Source organism: Petaurus breviceps, unplaced genomic scaffold (genome assembly GCF_028583685.1).
Source record: "Petaurus breviceps papuanus isolate PSGF00001 unplaced genomic scaffold, PetGlider_PUasm1.0 99, whole genome shotgun sequence".
In the NCBI taxonomy this organism is placed as follows: domain Eukaryota; kingdom Metazoa; phylum Chordata; class Mammalia; order Diprotodontia; family Petauridae; genus Petaurus; species Petaurus breviceps.
The window spans coordinates 8,654,025-8,678,617 of NW_027187465.1; the positions used below are offsets into that span (position 1 = coordinate 8,654,025).

Here is a 24,593-nt window from a genome sequence, read left to right on the forward strand (position 1 = left end):
AGTGGGCGTCCAGGCTTAGCACTGGGCACATAGGGCCGGGCCCAGCCGCAGGCTCACACTGCAGTGGGCCCGCAGGCCGCCCCGCCTCACTGGGCCCAGGGTAGGAGCAGGGCAAGGGGGGAGTGGGTGTCCAGGCTTAGCACTGGGCACATAGGGCCGGGCCCAGCTGCAGGCTCAACACTGCAGTGAGCCTACGGGCCACCCCACCCCACTGGGTTTGGGGGGTGGGGTGGGGGCACACCTCTTTACCTCTATCTCCTTCAGCCTGAGTTCTTCCATCTGCTGGAGCAGAGCTTCGGCTTGCTGCTTGTCCTCCAGACGTCTCTTCTCTTCCTCTTGTTTCATCCGCTGCATGGCTTCCCTTCTGGCAGTTTCATACTGGTTTTCAAACTGTACTTTTTCCTCTTTCTCGGCAATCTCTTGCTAGACAACAAACAACCAACCCTATGAGCTGAGGAGCCAAGCAGGGGCCCAGTAAAGTCCAACACAACATATGCAGGCAAGCTAAAGCTAAGGGGATGGCAGTGGCGTCATTCCACATCCATGGTGTGGGGCCAGATGGAGGGCTGGGGCTGGATGCTACTGGATACACCTCGCCAAGATGGCTCTGCACCAGAGGAGTGGGGTGTGAACCCCTGCTCAGCCTTCTGCCCCAGAGGCAGCGCTCTGAGGAGGAGACCGAGGGTCTGGGCCTGTCTCTGTCCTTTCTAATGATACTCCATCAAATCCCCAACTCTCAGCTGCAATGCCCTCACTTGCAAAATAAGGAGAATATTCCTTTCGGTACCTTCTGCATGGGGTGGAAAACACTTTGTATACCTTACAAGGTCACAGGCATATACTACTCTCCTTACTGCACAGGAAGGGGAGGGTTTTGTAAAAGCTCTGCAATGTCACTTCTGACTCCTACAAACATCCCCCTCTGGGCAACAAGGAGTCTACTTGCTCCCCAGTGCCCCCATGGCTGGGAAGCCTTGGTCTGCTCCTGGCACCTCAACCTACCACCGTCTACGGCATGATCTGCCTCAATGCAGGCCCGATCTGACACAGACCCAAGCACCTGAAGGTTTGTGGGGACCTTTCCAAAGGTACCAGCTCACGTGGCACTCAAAGCCCCATTTAGCATCATCTCTGTTTTACAGAGGAGGCAACTGAGGCTCCATGAGGTGAAGGAGCCTGCTTGGTCCCAGAGCCAGAAAGTGAAGGAAACAAGTTCGGAAGCTCCGTTTCTCCTGAATGTGCCCAATACACTGTCTCCACAACGTCGCTTCCTCCTCAAGATGAAGATCTGTTTAGTGAGCTGAATAGCACCTGCTCCCTTCCCTGAAATCTTGGGATGCACCCAAGAGGCAGACCCAGGCAAGCTGAAAACCTGACCCTCTGTACCTGTTTTCTTTCTGACAGCTGAGATTCCCAGGAGTCGACCACATGTTTCCTGTGAAGAGCTGATTCAATCTGGAGGGAGAAGAGGAACAGCAGATGTCTTCAGACGGCAGCTCCCTCCCCCACCCCCTCCAAGCATCCAAGAGCCCCATTTGGGCTCATACTCAATCACAATGGCTTTCCAGGGCATAAGAACTATTTCTGAGTTCTTCCTATGTGAAGAAACAGGGTACAAAGTGCCCAAAAGCAATGTCTGGACTGCCTTGGGAAGTTGTGATTTGCTACAGCCTTGAGCAGAGACAGAGAATGACTTCTCCAGGATTTTGGAGAGGGGATTAATACTGGGTTTGGAGCAGATGGCCTCCATGGGGCTTTCCAATACAGAGACTCTAAAACAATAAAAAAATCAATAAAAGGACAGCCCCAACGGGAGACTGCACATCTATCATTTTATAACTGCAAATGCGCCCCAAATTCAGACGTAACTGAAGCTTAACTCATTTATGTAACTAACACAATGTTCACTTCACTTTTTTTGGAGGCATACCATTCAAATATCAAAAACTCTGCTACTTGACTCAAACTAGCAAGAGACACAAATTAGAATAAGTTGGACAAACTCAGTTTATCTATACAGGAAGGGGAACAGCATGATCCCCTCAGCTTTTACCTGTCGAAATCTGGGATCAGTCTTTTTCCAGTGTTCATACAGAAGTTGTTCAGCAACCTGTGAAAAAGTGCCAAAAATGAGGTTCTGGCAAATCCCCAAATTTCAGCAAACTAATAACAAACATCAGCTAAACTGGAGGCTTTGAGATTTGGGAAGATCTCTAGCTCCCATTTTTACAACTACTACATATAGTTAACCTCCCTCACTCTACTCCGGAAGCAACGATACCGACCTATCTGTGTAGAAGATTCTATTAGCATTCATGAAAGGGTCTATTCAATCGGTCATGAGAAAAAGTGGGCTACAAGTCTGGCCTAACATAGATGCCCTGTTGTGTCTAGAAGTCTTTCAAAGCACTGGGCAGGAAGCAAAAATACCCAGGGCTAGCAAATCACCACTGGATACCATCACCCTGGGAACACTGGAAATGCGAGCAAAGAAAAAGTACTCTAGATGTCATTATGTAAACGCGATGTTGCCGCGAATACTTTGGTTGGCTCTCCTCTTGAAGAACTCGGAGTCTACAAGTGGTGGGCCCAGGGGCTGGCAGAGCCCATCCCCCCCGCCCCCCGGGTGCCCCAGGTACCGTTTTCCTTTCTTGTTCTCTTGCTGACTTGAGTTTCTCGCTTCTTTCTCTCAGGTCACTCTCTCTCAGAGCCACATTCAGCCTCTTTTCTCTCAGTTCTTTGGTGAGCTGACTCCTCTCCTCTGCCAGCAGTTTACAGAGACGTTTCTGTCGTTCCGCCAAAGTCTTTTTCTTTTCCTCCTTCAGTTTCTGCTGTTCATATGCTTGCATGCTACTCAAGAAAAAGAGCATCAAGATCACATGGGAACTGCGCAAACATTTCCAGAGCAGGTGTCTCCAAAAGCAGGTGCACAGCCCCTAAGGAATGCTCAAGGTGGGCCAGCAAGGTGCAAGGAGGAAACAAGGAAGAAACTTATATTCTTATCAAAAAATAAGAAACTGGCATCATTAAGATCTAATACATACAGGCGGTCCCTGGTGTCCCCCCCCAGTCCACGTCAGAATTCACATACAGTAAATTCGTGAGGAACCATGAGGGAAGAGGGAGGGCTTCATGATGCATATGGGCCGACAGCAGCACTGTCACGTGTCCACTGGCTGTCCACATCTTCAGACATATCGCAGTTACCATGTTTGGGGTCAAATGGATTTAAAGATTATATTATATAATTTTAAGTCAACTCACTAATTTATAAAACTCACAAAATAGACATATAATTTAAAAAGATTTCTGCAAAGAAAAGTGATTGAATATAATACTAATGATATAAGCCTGTTCAAAATCAGAAAATGGCAGAGCTGACATTTCCTATTTTTAGAGTGAGCTCATCAGCTGTGTGGCAAGGTCAAAACAACAACGATCTAATCAGATCTGACAAAGTCAGCCAGAAAATGTGGAAATTAGCAAGATTACTGGAAATATTTATATCCACTATCATTAACAATGAACTTGATCCTGAGCGTTATGTCACATCTTGAGATATGACTGACTACGAAGTCATCAGGACTGCAAGACATCTAAACACTAGGCTTTTGCTGCTGAAAATGTCAACTGTAAAAATGGAGCTGCTCATTTAAACTTGGAAACGGAATTTTCTAACCAGTTTAAGAATCATCCAGACAATTTAAGTTGGCTTGAACTCATTTGTTAAAAGTATCAAAATATAAAGCTTTCTGATTAATTTGCCAGAACAACTGACTAGGCACCAGAAAAGACAGCAATGTGCTAGCTGAATTACAATCATAACTGGTGGATGGGATTAGAAAAAGTGGGAAGGGACCTCAGAGGTCACTAGTTTCACCAGCTCACTTCATAGCTGTAGAAGCTGAGGCTGTGGGAGGCAAGGGGACTTGCCCAAGGTCACCCAGGAAGTGTCAGAGGCAGGATCTGAATCTAGACCTTCTGAATCCAGGCCACCGGTCTTCCCACCGCCATTCCTCTTCCATTGGAATTGATGTATATTTGTCAGATGTCACTTTTCACAAGGTCAACTAGCATAACCAAGGAACAGAACGAAATGAACTGAGAACAAGACTTTCAAGTTGCAGAATCACAAAATGTTAAATCAAGAGTGTTTAAAAACTCCTTTTAAAGATATTCTTATTGTGAACATAACAATCAACAGAAACCTTTTAATATACAAACACAAGAGGACTATATCAGAAGTTGTGGACTTCTGCTACACATCGTTTCCTTTTTAGAGACAGCTCCATTAACTTTAGCATAGCAGTAACCCAACTGCTCTTTGTGCCCCTTTTTGTTTTTTTCTGTGCCTTTTTCAGTGTTTGACCAATGCTCTTCTTTGGCTGTCTATCACTACCCATTTTCTCAGCTGCCTTCCTCTAAAGAGCCTCCCTGGCAACAAATATATGCAGGCAAACAAACTAATGTCATCAGCCACGTCTGAGAACGTGTAGCCCATTCTGCACCTTTAGTCCAACATCTCTGCCACCTTCCAAAGTCATGACAGGCCACTGCCTGGAGGAGACAAACCAAGAGTCTCCCCAAAAGTGAAGCACATGCAATCAAACTGCTCTCACTAAAAATTATTACTAGTGAAGGCAATTAATTGGTAATAACTAGTGAGAATAACAGGTTTTCTGTTCCACTGATAAATAAAATGATTTTAAAGTGTTATTTATTTCATCTTTATTTCAACATTTCAATTCCTTTTGTGTCCACTTTAAAATAAACAATCTCGAGTAGTATCACCATTTATATAAATAGCCACACGTACCTATACTAGGGCATTCCTAACGGGGTGCACGACCACAACAGTTTGAAGGCCACTGCTCTAGAAAAGGCAACCTATACGAGCATCTTACGGCCACAGTGTCTCTGCCAGGCCAGAACACCCACATTACCTCTGCTGGTAGCATGTCCTTGAGCTCCACTGGGCCTGTTTGGAGCTCCACACATCAAATTCTCTGAAATAGCGACTGTTGACATCCCACTGTTGCCGAAATCGGGCTTCTTGCTCTCGGTGACGCACAATCTGCTTTTCTAGCACTCTGTTGTGGCTCGGCCAGCAGGAGGGCATGGTAGGTAATGCCATCTGGGCAATAGGACAATCAAGAGGAGGGAGTTAATTGCTGCAGGCTTGACCCTATGCTTGCCACATAAGTCTTGTCCAACCAAAGGAAATAGGAGATGAAAAGATTTAGATGGTTTGGTGGCCTGTAAACTTGAGAGGAAGTGAATGTGACACAGCAGTTCCCAAAGTCACTGTGCTCTCAGGCCCCAGGCACAGCACAAGGAAGGTGACACTCCCACTGTCCTAGAACCTGTTCAGACCATGCTCAATTCCAGGTGCCCCATTTTAGGAAGGGCACTGTCAAGTTGCAGTGTGTCCTCAGGAGGCTGCACTCTGATATTCAGATGAAGAGTGTCCACGAGCCTATGCTACATAAGCATGTGCTTGAGCAAGTGAAGATGCTGAGCTTGAAAAAGAAAAGCAGAGCAGGGAGACCTTGAGAGCCATCTTCATGATCAGATAGGCTCTTAGAAAGAAGAGGGAGCCAGCGGTCTGGTATAGCTTGGCCCCAGAGGGCACAACCACGGTGCACCTTTAAAGATGAGGAAGCTTTGGTTCAACGTAAGGGAAAGATGCCTCGGCCATCAGAGCCGCTCAGAAGTGGAAGGGCCATCTCAGGAGGCAGTGACAGTGAGTCACTAGATAGTGTCAAGCAAAGCAGAGGCCTGTGTGGCAGGGAGACATGTACGGATGGGGTCAGACAGCTCAGCCTGCCGCCATCTGGAGCAAAGAAAAAGATCTCATGTGGCTCGCCACTTCTGGTTTCCAGGAGCATTATAAAGCTGTACCAGAACAGAAGGGCAGAATGGTCCTGCTTTCCCCATGACACCAGTTAGGCAATTTCTGGTGCTTATTTTTTCTTTAATTAAATGTTCTTAAGTTACCAATTCATGGCAAAAATCTGAACATCAACACAATGATCAGACACCTTAAAACTATACCACAGTCTTAAGAAAAACCAGTATTTCCGGTGACCTAAAAGGCAAAGCAAAGATGCACAAGTGGGTCTAAGAAGGCAGATGAGAAATGTCCCAGATGTGCAGACGGGAATAAAAGTGGATAGGATGGTCCTGCACACTCTCCCGTGAGAGAATGGAGACAGCCCCAGTGCTACACAGGGGTCCACAGTAAAAGAGTCAGAAGAGGCCATTGATGGCATGGACAGATGCTCTGTGGGTGATTTAGAAGGGGTCTGCGAAGAAACCATCCACGGTGAGGAGTGAAGTCATGAGCCACCCACACTGAGGAGCACAGGTCCTGACAAGTGAGCACAGCACAGAACACTGGGAACCCGACATCCATCACCTGAGACACATGCCGACTGGAGGTAAATGGACCAAAGGGATTAACACACTGGCTGAATGCTCAGGAAGCAGCTGACGGGCTCGGGCTCGTATTTCTGAGCTGTGTTATTTGACTGAGGAAAAAGGGCTTAAGCCTCATCAAATTGAGATGTGGTAGTAGGGGCAGTCCCATGGTAAGCTGTCCACTCTCATTGCCTATTAAGGCGAAGCATCCTGCCGTATCTTTCTCAAACAGAGCCTTTTGGGTTTCCTGCCTCCAGACTTCGAGGCTGGCCTCCACCGTGACTTAACACTTCTCCTGTTCACCCTCCTCTCTGCTCCTACCTCCAGCTGTTAAGTAATCCCTTCTTTCTCTAATCCCTCCCAACATTAAAGCCCTTGACTTGGTACTTATTCCATTCTGTCTCCTGCTAGAATAATGATATGAATCCTGTCTGCCAACAGGCAGCAAGTTCCTAGACAGAAAGAATTCATCTTGAGACACAGGCCTGGAAGGCGTGGCGGGCATATATAGGCCTGGAAGGGGCCTGATCAACTCAGAGGGCAAGTTGTCCCACCAACCACAAGGGCCACTACCAGGCCTATCACCAAAGGGATGGAACTGGAAAGAGCAAGGTAAGAACCAAATACAGGGGCCCCTGCCCTGGATAGCAAATACTTCTGGGGCTACCACTTCATATCCCAGAAATTAAAAAAAAAAAAGCCCCTATCAGGACCTCCAAAGACCAGGATGACAGAGTGAACCTCACCTGCTCCAACCCCCCCCCCCAAAAAAAAAACATAGTAATTATTTCCCCAGGGAAAAACCCTCTATAGAAAAGGCTTGGGATCCCTAGAGGAAGGGTGTGGCTAGGGCCCTGCCTCAAAATGGGTAGAAAGCAGACTATAAAGACAAAGACTCTGGAGTCCTACTATCTTCAGAGGGAGGAACCAACCTCAGAGGGAGACAATGTGGACTCCACACCCACAGCTGACACAAGGGAATGGGTCCCAAGCACAGAAGGCTCTCCTAGATGAGGTCAAAAGGAACTTTGAAAACTGAATGAGAGAGATAGAAGACAAAATGAGTAATTCTCTCAAAACCAAAATAGCAGAATTAGAAAAACATTATAATGAAGAAAACATCTCTCTAAAAAGAAAAGTGTATGATATGGAAAAGGAGCTCCAAAAATTAACCAAGGAAAATGATTTGCTAAAAACTAGAATCAACCAAATGGAAACAAATAACTCTATGAGGAACCAAGAATTAGTCAAACAAAACAACAAGAATGAAAAATTAGAAAAAGAGGTAAACCTCAATGGAAAAATAACTGACCTGGAAAACAGATCCAGGAGAGATAATCCGAGAATCATAGGCCTACCAGAAAATCATGATGAAAAAATGAGCCTGGACAACATTCTCCAAGAGCTCGTTAAGGAAAACTGCCCTGAGATACTAGAACCTGAGGGTAAAATAGAAATCAAGAGAATCCACCAGACACCTGCTGAGAGATCCCAAACTGAAAAGACCTCGAAATGTTGTGGCCAAACTCCAGAACTACCAGATAAAAGAGAAAATACTTCAAGTGGCCAGAAAGAAACAATTCAAATATCGAGGGTCCACAGTGAGGATCACACAGGATTTGGCAGCCTCTACACTGAAAGATCAGAGGCAATGGAATACAATTTTCCGGAAGGCAAAAGAGCTTGGGTTACAACCAAGGATCACATACCCAGCGAGACTGAGCATATTCTTCCAGGCAAAGAGATGGTCATTCAATGATATAACAGAGTTCCAGATCTTCCTGATAAAAAAGCCAGAACTCAATGGAAAATTCAACCTCCAATTACAAGATGCAACAGTGACGTAGAAAGGTAAACAAGGAAAACACACACACACCCTACTATTTGATAAGAGCAAACTGGTTATAGACAAGTAGAGGGTATGAGTATAAAATACACAAAATGACGATTTAAAAAAATCTTATTAAGGGCTACAAAGGGACTGCAATGGAAGAAAGGGAATGAATGAAGTGGAAAAGTGTAAATTATGCCACACAAAGAGGCATAAAAACAGTATAGCAGAGGAAAAGAAGGGAGGGAGATTAGAATCATATGATTCTAATCATTTTAGAGGGAAAGAGGGGGGAGAGGAGCTTCGCATGAGATTTGTTCCTGTCACTCTTGGTGAGAAGAAGAAATAACATACTTCATTAAGTATAAAAATATCCTACAAGCAGTAGGAGGGGGAAAGGGCTATGAAAGGGGAGGGTAGTTAGTAGGGAGGGAAGAAGTAAGGGGGAAGGGGAGGAAAAGGCAGGGGGGCTGATAAGGGAATACTGAGGGAGGCGGTGGTCAAAAGGAAAACTATTATGGGGGGAAGGGAGGAAAATATGAGCATTAACAGGGGCAGGAATAGGATGGAGGGAAAGAAACAGATAACAATCATAACTGTAAATGGGAATGGAATGAACTCTCCCATAAAATGGAGGCGGATAGCAGAATGGATTATAAATCATAATCCTACAATATGCTGTTTACAAGAAACACATCTGAAACAGAGGGATACACACAAGGTAAAGGTAAAAGGCTGGAGTAAAATATATCATGCCTCAGCCAAAGTAAAAAAAGCAGGGGTAGCAATCCTTATCTCAGATAAAGCAAAAACAAAAACTGACCTAATTAAAACAGATAAGGAAGGAAACTATATCCTGTTGAAAAGGCACCATCGAGAATGAAGCAATATCACTACTTAACATATATGCACCAAGTGGTGTAGCATCCAAATTCCTAGAGGAGAAGGTAAAGGAATTAGAGGAAGAAATAGATAGCAAAACTATACTAGTGGGAGACCTTAATCTCCCCCTCTCTGAACTTGATAAATCCAACCTAAAAATAAACAAGAAAGAAGTTAAGGATGTGAACAGGATTTTAGAGAGGATAGGTATGATAGATCTCTGGTGAAAACTGAATGGGGATAAAAAGGAATATACTTTCTTCTCAGTGGTTCATGGCACATACTCAAAAATTGACCACGTTCTAGGGCATAAAATCCTCACAATTTTATGCAGTAAGGCAGAAATATTAAATGCATCCTTTCCAGATCATGATGCAATAAAAAGTATATGCAATAAAGGGCCATGGAAAGACAGACTAAAAACTAATTGGAAATTAAACAATTTAATCCTAAAGAATGGGTGGGTCAAACAAGAAATTATAGAAACAATCAGTAATTTCATTCAAGAGAATGATAATAATGAGACAACATACCAAAATTTGTAGGATGCATTAAAGGCAGTTCTTAGGGGAAGTTTTATATCCCTGAGTGCATACATAATTAAATTAGAGAAAAGGGAGGTTAACAAATTGGGCATGCAATTGAAAAACCTAGAAAAAGAACAAATTCAAAATCCCCAATTAAATACTAAATTAGAAATATTGAAAACAAAAGGAGAGATTAATAAAATTAAAATTAAGAAAACTATTGAATTAATAAATAAAACTAAGAGCTGGTTTTATGAAAAAAAAAACCAACAAAATTGATAGAACCTTAGTCAATATGATAAAAAAAAGAAGAAAACCAAATTATGAGTATCAAAAATGAAAAGGGTGAATCTACATCCAATGAAGAGGAAATCAAAACAATAATTAGGCCCAATTGTATGCACATAAATTTGACAATCTTAGGGAAATGGATGAATATTTACAAAAATACAAGTTGTCCAGATTAACTGAAGAGGAAGTAAATTACTTAAATAACCCCATCTGAGAAAAAGAAATTGAACAAGCCATCAGTCAACTCCCTAGGAAAAAATCTCCAGGGTCAGATGGATTCACTAGTGAATTCTATCAAACATTTAAAGAACAATTGATTCCAATACTCTACAAACTATTTGGGAAGGAGTCCTACCCAATTCTTTTTATGACACAAATATGGTACTGATACCTAAATCAGGAAGAGATAAAACAGAGAAAGAAAATAATAGACCAACCTCCCTCATGAATATAGATGCAAAAATTCTAAATAAAATACTAGCAAAAAGACTACAGCAACTTATCTCAAGAATAATACACTTTGATCAGGTAGGATTTACTCTAGGAATGCAAGGAAGGTTTAATATTAGGAAAACCATCAGTATAATTGATCATATCAACAATAAAACTAGCAGAAACCACATGATCATCTCAATAGATGCAGAAAAGGCTTTTGACAAAATACAACATCCATTCCTATTAAAAACATTAGAAAGTATAGGAATAAATGGAGCCTTCCTTAAAATAATAGGTAGCATCTATTTAAAGCCATCAGCAAGTATTATATGTAATGGAGAGAAGCTAGAAACATTTCACATAACATCAGGGGTGAAACAAGGGTGTCCACTATCACCCCTCTTATTCAATCTGGTACTAGAAATGTTAGCAGTAGCAATTTTTTATTATTTTTTTTACTTTTTGGAGGGCAATTGAGGTTAAGTGACTTGCCCACGGTCACATGGCTAGTTTTTGTGTTAAGTGTCTGAGACCGGATTTGAACTCAGGTCCACCTGACTCCAGGACTGGTGCTCTATTCACTGCGCCACCTAGCCACCCATAGCAGTAGCAATTAGAGAAGAAAAAGAAATCAAAGGAATCAGATTAGGCAAAGAAGAGACTAAGCTATCACTCTTTGCAGATGATATGATGATATACTTAGAGAATCCTAGAGAATCAAGTAAAATACTTGAGACAATAAATAAAAATTTGGCAAAGTTTCAGGATATAAAATAAACCCCATAAATCCTTGGCATTCCTATATATTTCCAATGAAATTCAACAGCAAGAGATAGAAAGAGAAATTCCATTTAAAGTTACTGTAGACATTATAAAATATTTGGGAATCTACCTGCCAAAACAAACCCAGGACCTATATGACCACAACCACAAAACACTTTTCACACAAATAAAGTCAGATCTAACTAATTGGAAATATATCAATTACTCGTGGCTGGGTCAAGCTAACATAATAAAAATGACAATTTTACCTAAATTATACATTTAGTGCCATACCAATTATTTTACCAAAAAACTAATATCAAGGGAATTAATGAAAAGAAATGCTAGGGAAGGTGGACTAGGTATACCAGATTCCAATCTGTATTATAAAGCAGCAGTCATCAAAACTACTTGGTACTGGCTGAGGAATAGAGGAGTGGATCAATGGAATAGATTAGGCACACAAGATTCAGAAGTCAATGACTACAGTAATCTATTGTTTGATAAACCCCAAGACCCTAGTTTTTGGGATAAGAACTCACTATTTGACAAAAACTGCTGGGAAAACTGGAATATAGTATGGCAGAAACTGGGCATAGACCATTATCTAACACCATATACCAAAATCAAGTCTAAATGGGTGCATGATCTAGGTATAAAGGATGATACTGTAAGCAGTCTCGAAACACAAGGAATAGTTTACATGTCAGATTTGTGGAGAGGGAAAGACTTTATGACCAAACAAGAATTAGAGAACATTATAAAATGTAAAATGGATAATTTTGACTACATGAAATTGAAAAGCTTCTGTACAAACAAAGCCAATGTAACCAAGATTAAGAGGGAGGTAGGAAATTGGGAAAGAATCTTTACAACCCATGTCTCTGACAAAGGACTCATTTCTAAAATATACAGAGAACTGAGTCCAATTCATAAGAATACAAGTCATTCCCCAATTGATAAATGGTCAAAGGATATGAATGGGCAATTTTCAGAGAAAGAAATTAAAGACATCTATAAGCACATGAAGAAATGCTCGAAATCACTGTTAATTAGAGAAATGCAAATCAAAACAACCCTGAGGTACCACATCTCACCTGACTGGCTAAGATGACAAAACAGGAAAATGAGAAATGCTGGAGAGGATATGGGCAAATTGGAACACTAATGCATTGCTGGTGGAGTTGTGAACTGATCCAGCCTTTCTGGAGAGCAATCAGGAATTATGCCCAAAGTGCTATATATAATTTCATATCCTTTGACCCAGCAATACCACTCCTAGGATTATATCCCAAAGAGATCATAGAAGTGGGAGGAAGACCCATATGTATAAAAATGTTTATAGCAGCTCTTTTGCAGTGGCAAAGAATTGGAAATTAAGGGGGGTGCCCATCAATTGGGGAATGGCTGAACAAGTTGTGGTATATGCATGTTATGGAATACTATTGTGCTATAAGAAACGAGGAGCAGATGGTCTTCATATTTACCTGGAGAGGCTCATACGAACTGATGCTGAGTGAGAAGAGTAGAACCAGGAGAAATTTGTACACAGTTACAAACACAACATATGTGTGATGACCGACTTTGATAGACTGGACTCTTCTCAGTAATGCAGTGATATAAGTCAATCCCAAAAGACTCATGGAGAGAAATGTGTGCATCCAGAGAAAGAACTAGAAAGAACTGAGTTTATATCCAGATGGAAGCAAAATACCCGATCTTTTTCCTTTTCTTGTTTGGTTTTATGTCCTCTTTACCATTTTTCATTCCAGCTGGTACAATCCGTCTTTATAACCTGACTAATATATAATGTGAAAGTATTTACAGATCCTATGCTTGACTATATGTCGCCATGGTGGGGAGGGGAGGGAGGGGGACAAAATGTGAAACTCAAGGAATTATGGAATTGAATCCTGTAAACTAAAAGTAAACAAATTAATTAAAAAAAAATTCATCTTACTGATCTTTGTCTTTCCTCGGGACCCAGAAAAGGGCTCTGGATATAGCAAGTGGAAAGAACCCAGTGGACTTTCAGTGGGACACCTGTGTCTACCTTAAGACCCTCACCAGCTCCCAGTGTGACTGGACCAAGTCACTTTAGCTCCTGCCTCCATTTAGTCTTTTACAAAAAAGGGACCCTAAATGCACAGCCTATACCTCACCAGACCCTTGTGAGGAAAACCCACATGATACAGAAATTGTACATGTGTTATGATATTTTTTCCAGAGTGTTGAGGCTCTAGTTAAAAAGGAGACATGCAGGTAAAGGAGACAGTGTCTACTGGGGCTGGCTGCAGAGCTTTGGTTAAATGTGGACTGAAGTGATTTTGTGGGGAGGATGGGGTTTTTGGTTTGGTTTTGGGGGGCGGTTCTGTTTTCACTGGTCCATGGAATCCCCTCCCAACACAGCTCAGTCTCAGAGCACTTCCTGGCACATTGAGATGCACCCAATGGCTCAGCGCAAATAGGCCTGATGGTTTGCAAAGCCCTCTATGTGCATTATCTCATCTTATTCTCCTAAAGATCCCTGGGAGTTGATCTGGGGGCAGGGGTGGGGACAGGACCTATGATTTCACTGGTAGAGTAAACTCCCAGAAAAGAAATTCCTTCTGGAAGAAACATGGGGCAGCTAGGTGGCACAATGAATAGAGCACCAGCCCTGGAGTCAGAAGGACGAGAGTTCAAAGCTGGCCTCAGACACTTGATACTTACTAGCTGTGTGACCTTGGGCAAATCACTTAACCCTGATTGCCTTGCTTTCCCCCTCCAAAAAATAGAAACATGACTGGACATATACTTTGTAACTTAATGCATGTCACAGCCAGAATATCAGAGCCCCTTTCCTGCTTGAAGAAACCTCTGCCTTACACCTGCTCTTCTCAGTAACTCCAGGAAAGCCCAGCATGACTATCCTCACTCTTAGCTGGACTTCTTCCCCTGACTCCTCCGTACCAGCTTTCTTGCCTGGCACTCTGGCATGTTCTCCTCCCGTCCTGCCCCTTCCCAGCGCTCCTTTATGTTTTCTTCTCATTAGAACATAAGCCCCTTGAGGGTAGGGTATACTTTTGTATCCCCTGCATTTAGCACACTGTCTGAAATGTAAGTACTTAATAAATGCTTCCATCCTTCTTTTATGCTGGGTCCACCCTCCCTGCTTCTCATTGCAATGGGAGCATAGGTCAAAATATTTTCTCCTGATCACTTGGCCTTCCAAACAGGCCAGAAGAGACCCAAGGGAGAGATCTGGCTTTGAATCCAGGCTGGGTTGCTCACTACCCATGTGATCTTAGACAAGTCTGTTTCCTTCTCTGGTTCTCAGTTTCCTCATCTATTAAAGAAGGAGACTAGACTAGGTGAAGCCTGAAGTCTATTTCAGCCATAACATTCTGGATATATACATGTGTATGTATGCATACATATACACACACACCATTATTTGCATACTATACTTTTGCTTCATTAGAAAGAAGTGATGTCCCTTAGACAAAACAGATAAGGCTCTATAAATATTTGAGGACATTTTAGAATTATCTGAGTACATGCCTTGTCAGGAGGAGAGCAACTGTTTGATCTAATATCAGCATAGAAAAATTAACTCATGTCTTGGAGAATTTGAGAATCCCCTGAGAAATTCCTGAGATAATTTCCTGAAAAACAGCCAGGGGATTTGGACAGATTCTGGGCTGACTCCATGGCATAAAGGAAAGAGTACTAGAGTTGGGTTCCATTCAAATCCCGACTTTAGGCAAGATATTTTGCCTTCCTGGCCTCAGTTTCATCATCTGTAAAATGAGTGACTATTTGATCTTAGATACCCCTTCCAGCCCTGCGGGCTCTCAGGGTACTTTTCTTAACAGATTTTTTAAAAAAAGGAAAAATTTGTACAAAAATATTTGTAGCAACTCTTTCTGTGGTGGCTAAGAACTGGAAACTGAGAGGCTGATTATCAATTGGGGAATGGCTAAGCAAGCTTGTGGCATATGATTGTGATGGGTTATTATTGTGCTATAAGAAATGATGAGCAGGCAGATTTCAGAAAAACCTGGAAAGATTCACATGAACTGATGCAGGTGAAATGACTGAACCAGAAGAACGTTATACACAGTAACAGCAGTATTGTTTGATGAAGAACTGTGAATGACTTAGCTCTCCTCAGCAATACAATGATCCAAGACAATCCTAAAGGACTAAGATGAAGCATATTTTCTGCCTCCAGAGAAAAAAATGGATACTATCCAAATACAGACTGAAGCATGCTATTTTTCACCTTCTTTCTTTCATTCTTTTTTTGAGTTTTTTGCGTACAAAATTACTATGTGGAAATGTTTTACATGATTGCACATGAATAAACTATATTGTATTGCTTACTGTCTAAGGGAGGGAGGAGGAGAAGAAAGGAAGGAGGAACAGAATTTGGAACTCAAAAAAATTTTTTTTGCGCTTTTTGGAGAGGGGAAGGCAGGGCAATTGGGAGTAAAGTGACTTGCCCAAGGCCACACAGCTAGTAAATGTTGTGTTAAGTGTCTGAGGCCAGATTTGAACTCAGGTCTTCTGCCTCCAGGACCAGGCTCTATTCACTTTGCCACTTAGCTGCCCCAACTCAAAACTTTTTAAAAAATGTTTAAAAAACTGTTTTAACATGTAATTGGAGGAAAAAAAATATTATTTTAAAAACGATCTTCAAAAGAACCCACCATCCTGTCCATCTATCATCCCATAATTTTCCTCCCTTTGTCATCCAAACTCCTTGAAAAAATTGTCTACACTTCTTGCCTCCCCCCACGTTGTTTACACTTGTGACTCCCAACTCCTCTTTTCTTACCACTTCTCAGACTTTTGCAGCATGGCTCTACTGTATCTCATCATGCAATGGAATCTGCTTTCTCCAGAGTTACCAGTGATTGCTTAATTGCCAAATCTGATGGTCTTTTTCAGTAATCAGCCTTGCTGACCACCCTCTCTTCCTGCTCTCTCCTTGTTTGTTTCTTACCTGGCTGATTACTCTTTCTCAGTCTCGTTTGCTGGTTCATCATCCATCATATCTTGCCCCCTGACTGGGTGTTCCACAAGGATCTTTCCTAGGTCTCCTTCTTTTCTCCTTATATATCAGGAGTTCTTAACCTTTTTTGTGTCATGAACCCCTTTGTCAGTCTGTTAAAAATTATGGTCTCCTTTTCGGAATCATGTTTTTAAATAATTGAGGGAGATGCTTAATTTCAGCTAGAGATTAGTGAAAATAAAGATGTAATATGTTTTCCCATTCAAGTTCAAGGACCCCTGAAATCTATCCATGGACCTCTTGGAGAAGGGAGTCAATCACCAACTCCTAGGGGTGTTATTATCATTTCCATGCAGATGACTATATATGTGGTCCAAATCTCTCCTCAAAACTTCAGTCTGGCATCACCAATTACCTATTAGACATATCAAACTTGTCTCAGAAACATCTTAAACTTAATATGGCTAAAACTGAAGTCATTATCTTTCTCCCAAATCTCTACCCCTTTCTTATTGTTGTTAAGTCATGGCCCTCTTTTCATGACCCCATGGACTATAGCACCCAGGCCCTTCTGTCCTCCACTATCTCTCAAAGTCTGTCCAAATCCATGTTCATTGCTTCCATGACACCATCCATCCATCTCATCTTCTGCTGTCTCCTCCTTTTGCCTTCAATCTTTCCCAATGTCAGGGTCTTTTTCAATGAGTCCTGTTCAAAGTATGTGGTCAAAGCATTTAAGCTTCAGCTTCAGTATCTGACCTTTCAGCGAATAGCCTGAATTAATTTATTTAAGCACTGACTGAATTAGATCTCCTTGCTGTCCAAGGGACTCTTAAAAGTCTTTTTCAGCATCACAAAATCATTGATTCTGTGGCCCTCTACTTTCCTTATAGTCTGATTCTCACAGCCATACATTGCTATGGAAAAACCACAGCTTTGACTATATGAACCTTTGTCAGCAAGGTGATGTCTCTGCTTTTTAGCATGCTGTCCAGATTTGCCATAGGACTCCTTCCAAGGAGCAGGCATCTTTTAATTTCATGGTTGCAGTTGCTGTCTGTAGTGATCTTTTTTTGTTTTGTTTTGTTTTTTGGAGGGAAATTGGGGTTAAGTGACTTGCCTAAGGTCACACAGCTAGTTTTTGTGTTTGAGTGTCTGAGGCCGAATTTGAACTCAGGTCCTCCTGACTCCAGGGCTGGTGCTCTATTCACTGTGCCACCTAACCACCCTCTGTAGTGATCTTTGAGCCCAAGAATATAAAATCTAACACGGCTTCCACTTCTTCTCCCTCTATTTGCCAGGAAGTGATGGAACCAACTGCCAAGGTCTTAGGTTTTTCTGATGTTAATCTTCAAGCCAGTTTTTACATTCTCTTCTTTCACCCTCACTAAGAAGCTTTTAAATTCTTCTTCACTTTCTACTATCAGAGTGTTATCATTTGAGTATCTGAGATTGTTGATATTTTTCCTGGGAATCTTAATTCCAGGTTTTGATTCAGCCAGCCTGGCATTTAGCATGATATAAGTTAAATAAGTAAAGTGACAATATAGCCTTGTCGTATTCCTTTCCACATCTCAAACCAATTAGTTGCTCCATGTTTGGTTCTAACTGCTACAGGTTCCTCAGGACACAAATAAGATGATCTAGTACTCCCATCTCTTTGAGGACTTGTCACTTTAGTGCAGTCAATGAAGCAGAAGTTGATGTTTTTCTGGAACTCTCTTGCTATCTCTCTGTCCAGCAAATGTTGGCGATTTGGTCTCTAGTTCCTCGACCTCTCTGAAAACCAGCCCGTTCTTCTGGTAGTTCTCAGTCATTTATGGCTGATGCCTAGCTCGCAGAACCTTGAACATAAAATGGGAATAACTGTTTGGTAATTTGCATTGCCCTTCTTTGGAATTGGGATAGAAACTGATCTTTTCCAATATGGTGGCCACTGTTCAGTTTTCCAAATTTGCTGGTATATGGAGTGCAGTCTTTTAACAAAACCATCTTTAAGGATTTTAAATAGCTCAGCTGGAATTCCATCACTTCCACCAGCCTTACTGTTAGCAGCACTAAGGCCCACTTGACTTCATTCTCCAGGATGTCTGGCTCTATACCACCACAGTGATTGGTGATGTGAAGATCCTTCTTGCATAGTTCTTTGGTGTATTTTTGCCATCTCTTCTACTTCCAAACTTCCCTAATCCTGTCAAAGATACCACTATTTTTCCAGCCTACCAGGTTTATAATCTCATTATTCTCAACTCCTCACTTGCCCTCAATTAACATAATACTGCCAAATCTCACTGTTTCTGCCTTCACATCTCCTCCATCTACCCTCTTCTTCCTACTCACCATAGTTCAAACTCTCATTACCTCTTGCTCAGATCTCCCAATGAGTCTCCCTATCTTGTCTCTTCCTACTCCAGTATAACCTACACACCGACGCCAAAGCATTCCCCTTCCTCATCTTCTCCTCCTGGTTTCCTTTTAAGTCCTAGCTAAAATCTCACTTTCTAACAGGAAGCCTTTCCCAGTCCTTCTTAATCCTAGTGCCTTCCCTCTTTTAATCATCTCTTATTTATCTGGTACAGAGCTTGTTTGCACATATGTTTACTTGTTGAGAAAACCACTTTCCTCACAGTCCTCCTAGAGAGGAAGGTCATGGAAAGTGCTCTCAGCCAGACCATTATTTAGTTTTAATCAACCCATAAGCACTTATTAAGCACCTGCTATGTGTCCCACATAGTGCTAAGTGCTGAGGATTCAAATGAAAAGAAAGGCACCAAAGTCCTGCCCTCAAGAAGCTCTCAGTCTAACAGGGAGACAATGGGCAAAGCGGGATGTAGATAGGACAAGTGAGGCATAATCCAGAGGGGCCTCATAAAAAAAACTAGGTAAAGGTTATCTCTGAAGGGATTCCATTAGTGGGATGGCCACTGGGTTCCCTTCCAAATCTGAAATTCTGGGACTATCTACCCTAACATGCTGCCTCCTTTACATTAATATAGGGAAATTTTGGGGGTCTAGACTTAGAATTTTGTCAATGTGGGGAACTTTGAGCAGAGGCTTTGTTTTTATTTAAAAAATTTTCTTTTCTATTCTAAATTCTCTCCTTCCCTCCAGTCCCTCCCTCCCCCCCACTACTATGAACATGGAAACTCTGCATGCACCAATGCAGACCAGTAGTTCATTGCTAATTTATAATCTTAGAATCCCAATACTTAAAATGGTTTCAGTGTCAGAACAGGACTTAACTTCTTAAAATCTTCCTGATGCCAAGATCAGTCCTCCATATACACCATCAGTGGGTCAAATTCAAAAGAAAGGAATCTCTGCCAGCCGCACACTGACTTAGAAAACTACAAATTCACATTTTCCAGGCTCTGTTGTATTTTTACGTCTTTTGTTAAACATTTCCCAATGACATTTAACCTTTGCCTGCAATGAGTTTGACATGTACCCATGCTACCTTGCAGAGCAATTCTATTAACATAAGATATGATATGATATGATGATATAACACAATTTAGCATAATAAAACACAGGAGGACGGAGATTCTCAGCTCTGACATTCCATGTCAGAACAGAAAAAAGCAAGCCCTCTGGTCCAAGTCTCTGTGCCTAGATTCCAGGCACTCATGCTGTGTCCCATTCCCTCAGGCTCCAAGGATGTCAGGACTGGAAGGGATCTCAGAGGCCATGTCTTCCAATCCTCTTCTTTTTACAGATGAAAAAATTGCTATCTGGAGAGAAGTGACTATTAAATGCTAATATTGGGCAATACTCAGAGAGAGTAAACAGGATGCAGAGCCTTCCAGCTCTGACATTCCATGACAAACTAGGAGACTTTAGCACTGTGGTGTCAAGCTCAAAGAGAAACGATCCCTGCATCTTCATTCTGGCTTAGAAAAACACAAATGAACATGATCTGTCTTCTAGCACATTTTTGGTTTTTTTTTTTTTCCCCCAATTAGATTTTAATCTGATTCTGGTCAGGCCTAAGGCTTCTGCTTTAGAAACCCTCCTCCAGTCCAAAGGTTTGTAATGGAATCCTTTGGCAGGCATTATGGTGAAGCTTGTGGACCTCTTTTCAGAATTATGTGCAAAATAAACTGTATGGGTTAATAAAGGAAACCAATTTCATTGAAATACAGTTATAAAAAATGCTTTTTAAAAACCAAACCAAACTCCAGTTCCATGCACAGGGAAAGACCCCTGGTACACCCTGACTCTGGGCACTTCTCCTTGCCTGGGCATCCTTTGCCTGCTAGCTGTCACTGGGTCCCATGTGAAAGCTGGAGGGGCCATCTACTCTAAACTCTGATCTCCTATAGAGAAGGTAAGCCAGGCCCAAGAGGACAAGTGACCTGCTTGAGATCATGAGGGAGGTGTCAGTAGGTTGTGGTGGGCAGAGAACTGACCCAAAGAGAATGGTGAGGGACACAATAGGCCAGTTACTCCAAATCCTGGGTGAGCCTAAAGCTGCAGGACGGTGGAAAGAGGGTGAGATCTGGAGTCAAGGTCTGGCCGCTCAGGCCCTCAGAGGGCATCTTGTCCAACGCCCTGATTTTACAGACGAGCAATCAGAGGCCCAAGAGATGAAGTGGCCTCTCCCAAGGTCACAGCTGCCAAGAGCTCAGAGAGAGCAGATGACCCAGGATATCTCCACACGTCCAGAGCAGACCTTTTGTCTCTTTCCTTCCCTATCTGTCAATGGCTGGACCATTCTCCTCAGTCACCCAGTGCTGTCACCGCAGTGTCATCCTGTTTCTCACTCTCCTGCATCCCACATAGCCAATCAATCCATTATCAAGACTCACCACCATTCCAGCCTGCACCCAGCCCCTGGCACTTCTCTCCATCCACATGCCACTCCCTGAGTTCTTATCTGAATCACTGCAAAGTTTGCTAATTGGCCTTCCTGCTTCTAGCACACAGTTGTCAAAATGATCTTCCTTAAGTGTAGATCTGACCATGTCACTCTCCTATAATAAACTCCAGAGGCTCCCTATTGCCTCTAAAGATAAACTTTTTTTTTTTTTGCTTTTTGGAGGGAGAAGGCAGGGCAATTGGGGTTATGTGACTTGCCCAAGGTCACATGGCCAGTAAGTGTTAAGTGTCTGAGATCAAATTTGAACTCAGGTCCTCCTGACTCCAGGGCCGCCTAGCCTCCCCTAAAGTTAAACTTCTAAAAATCCTACATAACCTGGCCCCAACTGCCTTTCCAGCTTCATGGGATGTCACTTCCCCCCACTCCCTACTCTTCAATCCAGTCAAACTAACTTTCTCTGTTCCTTTCACAGGATGCCCCATCTCCAGTCTCCAGGCCTTTGTACTGGCCATTCCCCATGCCTGGAATGCCCTCCCTCTTCTCTGCCTCACAGAACATCTCAAGCACCATTTTTTACATGAAACATTTTCTGATACTCCAAAGTGGCAGTACCCCCCTCCCAAACCACTTTATGCTTCTTTGTATTTATTTTCTTGATATTTATTCTGCAAAAGCATTGAGATATTAAGGGAGTCACCCAAGGTCTATCAGAGACAGACGCTGAATGCAGGTTTTCTTGCTCTGAGGCCAATTTTCCGTCTTCAAGCCCTGCTTCTTCTCTGGCAAAGAAGGTGCTGATCTGCACAGTTTGAGGGATCTTCTCCTCTGGGAGTCCCCGAGACCAAGGGATCCCTGGGTCCACCCCCAGCCCTACACTTGTACAAGGCACCCTGAAAGTCTTTGAGGATTTTTAAGTTTTAACAAACTTCCTATGCTACAAATTTGAAAAACAGCATTGGAGAGAAGCGAATTATCTGAATGTCTTTTACACGATGGTTGTGAATGTCACCTAAGTTGTTAGTGTTGCCAGACAGGCCCATTGTTAGGCAGGGCAGTGCAACAGTGTCTGGGCAGCACCTGGGCAGGGAGGGCCCCGGGGACCCTCAGCCCCTGGCCTCTCTACACTGGACCTTTCCATGGCAGCACCGTAGTGGCCGCTGCCCCCAAGGCGGGAGGACGCTGGCCATCCTTGCAGTCCCTGAGCAGGGGCTGATGGGAGCTTTCACAAAGCTCAAAAACCAGCTAGAAAACATCAGAGTGGGTTTGAATTTTAATAAGAAATAAGCCTAGGGGCGGCTAGGTGGTGCAGTGAACAGAGCACCGGCCCTGGAGTCAGGAGGACCTGAGTTCAAATGTGGCCTCACACATTTAACACTAGCCATGTGACCTTGGGCAAGTCACTTAACCCCAAATGCCCTACCTTGCCCTCTCCAAAAAGAAAAAAAAAAGACATATGCCAGTATCTTGAAATTTTAAATGATTAAGCTCTCAAGATTACAGTATTTATTTAATTTTTTCAATTTAATTTAATTTTTAATTAATAATTATTTCAATACATATAATCAATTAATTAATTAGTTAAATTTGGTTTTAAGAAGTTACTAAAGCTTAATAAATGCTGGTGTACGGACTACGGAAGGACCCCCGGGCTCCCACTCCCCCCAGCCTCTCAACACCCTCCAGGCTGGCACCGAAATGGGCCACGAGCCCGGCTGCCCATGGGACAGGTGGAGAAATGCCCGGGTCAGGTCACCGGCCTCTGCAGCCCCGGCGACTACGACTCCGTGCCTCAGTTTCCCCGTCTGTAAACCGCGGGGGCAGGATGGGACCTCCGAGGTCGCTTTCGCATCTAGATCATGAGTCTACCACCTCTCCGGGCCTCGGTATGCCCACCTGTAAAACGCCCGGACTGGTCTTGACAGCCCCTCCCCCGCTCTCCGCCCGCGCCCCTCCCCCTCCGCGGGCCTCAGTCTCCTCACTCGTAACACCAGGCTAGGCCGCGGCGCCCCCTCCCTCGCTCGGCTCCCTCCCCGAGCATGGCCGGCCTCCCGCGAGGCCCCGCGCATCCCTTCCCCCGCCCCCGGCCCAGCCCCCTGCGTTCCCCGGCCTCACCTGGGCGCTCCTCCCGCGGCCTCGGCAGCCGTTTCAGCCGGCTCTGAGCCTCAGCCGCCAAGCTGCGCGCTCTCCGGGCCGTTGTCAAGGGGACGGGTGACGTAAGGACGGCTGGCGGCCAGGGACAAACCTGGCGCGGACGCGTTTCCTTTGGCTGAGTCACAGATGCCAAGCGGCGCGTTGGCTGCCACAGCGCCCCTTGGCGGGAGGCGGCCGGAACAAAGGCAACTCAAAGAAAGGACGACTGGAAGTGAGGCAGGGCTGGTGGTGTCCCTCCACAGGACATTCCATCTCCCGACTCTGCGCCTTTGCACAAGATGTTCCTCATGCCTCAATCCAGGGATGGGGAACCTGCCACCTTGAGGCCACTTGTGGCCTTCTAGGTCCTTGGGTGCAGTCCATGTTTTATAGAACAAATCCTTTTCTTAAGGGGATTTGTTCTGTGAAGTTGGGATTTAGTCAGAGGGCTACACTTGAGGACCTAGATGGTTGCACTTGAGGACCTAGAGGGCCACAAGTGATCTAGAGGCCACAGGTTCCCCAACCCTACCCCAGTCTGTCTTCAACCGACAAAGATTCATTAATTCAATTCAATAAATATATGTTAATATGTGCTAAGTGCTGGGGATACAATAAGAGGCCAAAGACAGGGCAGAAAGAGGCAGTGTGGTGTGGGGGTTAGAGTGATTGAGTGTTGGGAGTCAGCATGACTTTACTCAGGACACTTTAACCTTCCTACGCTTCAGTTTCCTCATGCAGACCGAGGCACCTTCTAGCTCTAAATCTCTGGTTCTCAGGTTCTAGGAGGGAGGGCTGCTCTCCCACCTCCAGTGTCCACCTGTTCCACCTGGCCCTCAGCCGCCACACCCATAATACCACACCTGTAATACTGTCTCTGAAGACGAGCTGAACCAGATAGTCTATGGGCCTTGGACCTGTCAGTGAGTTAGCAGAATGGGCAGCTGAGAACACCCTGTTCCCATGGCCATGACGGTGGTTGAGGCGCCGTGGAGCGCTTGGACCTTGGTCAGATGCCAAAGAGGCCAAGGTCATCCACTGCACCGTGGGCCATCACCCCAGACATTGCTTGACTTTTGTCTTCCTACTGGACTTCAATACCTCTGGAAAAGAGAATGAGGCTGACCCTGTGCAGCTCTACCTCACTTAAATCCAATTTACACATAAGTCAAGACATCACCTGTTGCATGATGTCATCGACCCTCTTCAAAAACTGCTGAACAACAACACAAGAAGGAAAAGGAACAAACATTGATTAACCACCTACGATGTGCAAGAACTGCGCTAAGTGCTTGTATTACCTCCCTTGATTATTATGGTGTAATGGACAGAGAAATCTGGCCTCAGAGCCAGACTAGAGTTTAAACCAGTCAGTCCATCAACTAGCATTCATTAAACTCCTACTATGTGCCAGGCATAAAGAAAAGTAAAACCTGTGCTCAAGGAGCTTACAGCTGAATTTGAGAAACAACGTGCAAATAACTGTGGACAAATAAG

At 43.6% G+C, this 24,593-nt stretch overlaps 1 protein-coding gene across 2 annotated transcripts in view; it reads right to left on the reverse strand.

The window, feature by feature from the left end:
- Positions 1–23,210, reverse strand: part of TCHP (trichoplein keratin filament binding) — a 28,030-nt gene extending 4,820 nt beyond the window's left edge. Inside the window, exons 1-6 of one of the 2 annotated variants that reach the window (XM_069081764.1) lie at positions 23,079–23,210; positions 4,944–5,134; positions 2,640–2,850; positions 2,054–2,110; positions 1,387–1,455; positions 250–423 (exon numbers count right to left, since the gene is read on the reverse strand). In XM_069081764.1, the coding sequence (XP_068937865.1) occupies positions 250–423; positions 1,387–1,455; positions 2,054–2,110; positions 2,640–2,850; positions 4,944–5,134 (702 nt within the window). In that variant the 5' untranslated portion in view covers positions 23,079–23,210. The remainder of the gene's footprint in view (positions 1–249; positions 424–1,386; positions 1,456–2,053; positions 2,111–2,639; positions 2,851–4,943; positions 5,135–23,078) is intronic. The other variant, XM_069081765.1, reaches the window with a different exon arrangement.
- Positions 23,211–24,593: the final 1,383 nt, after the last annotated feature.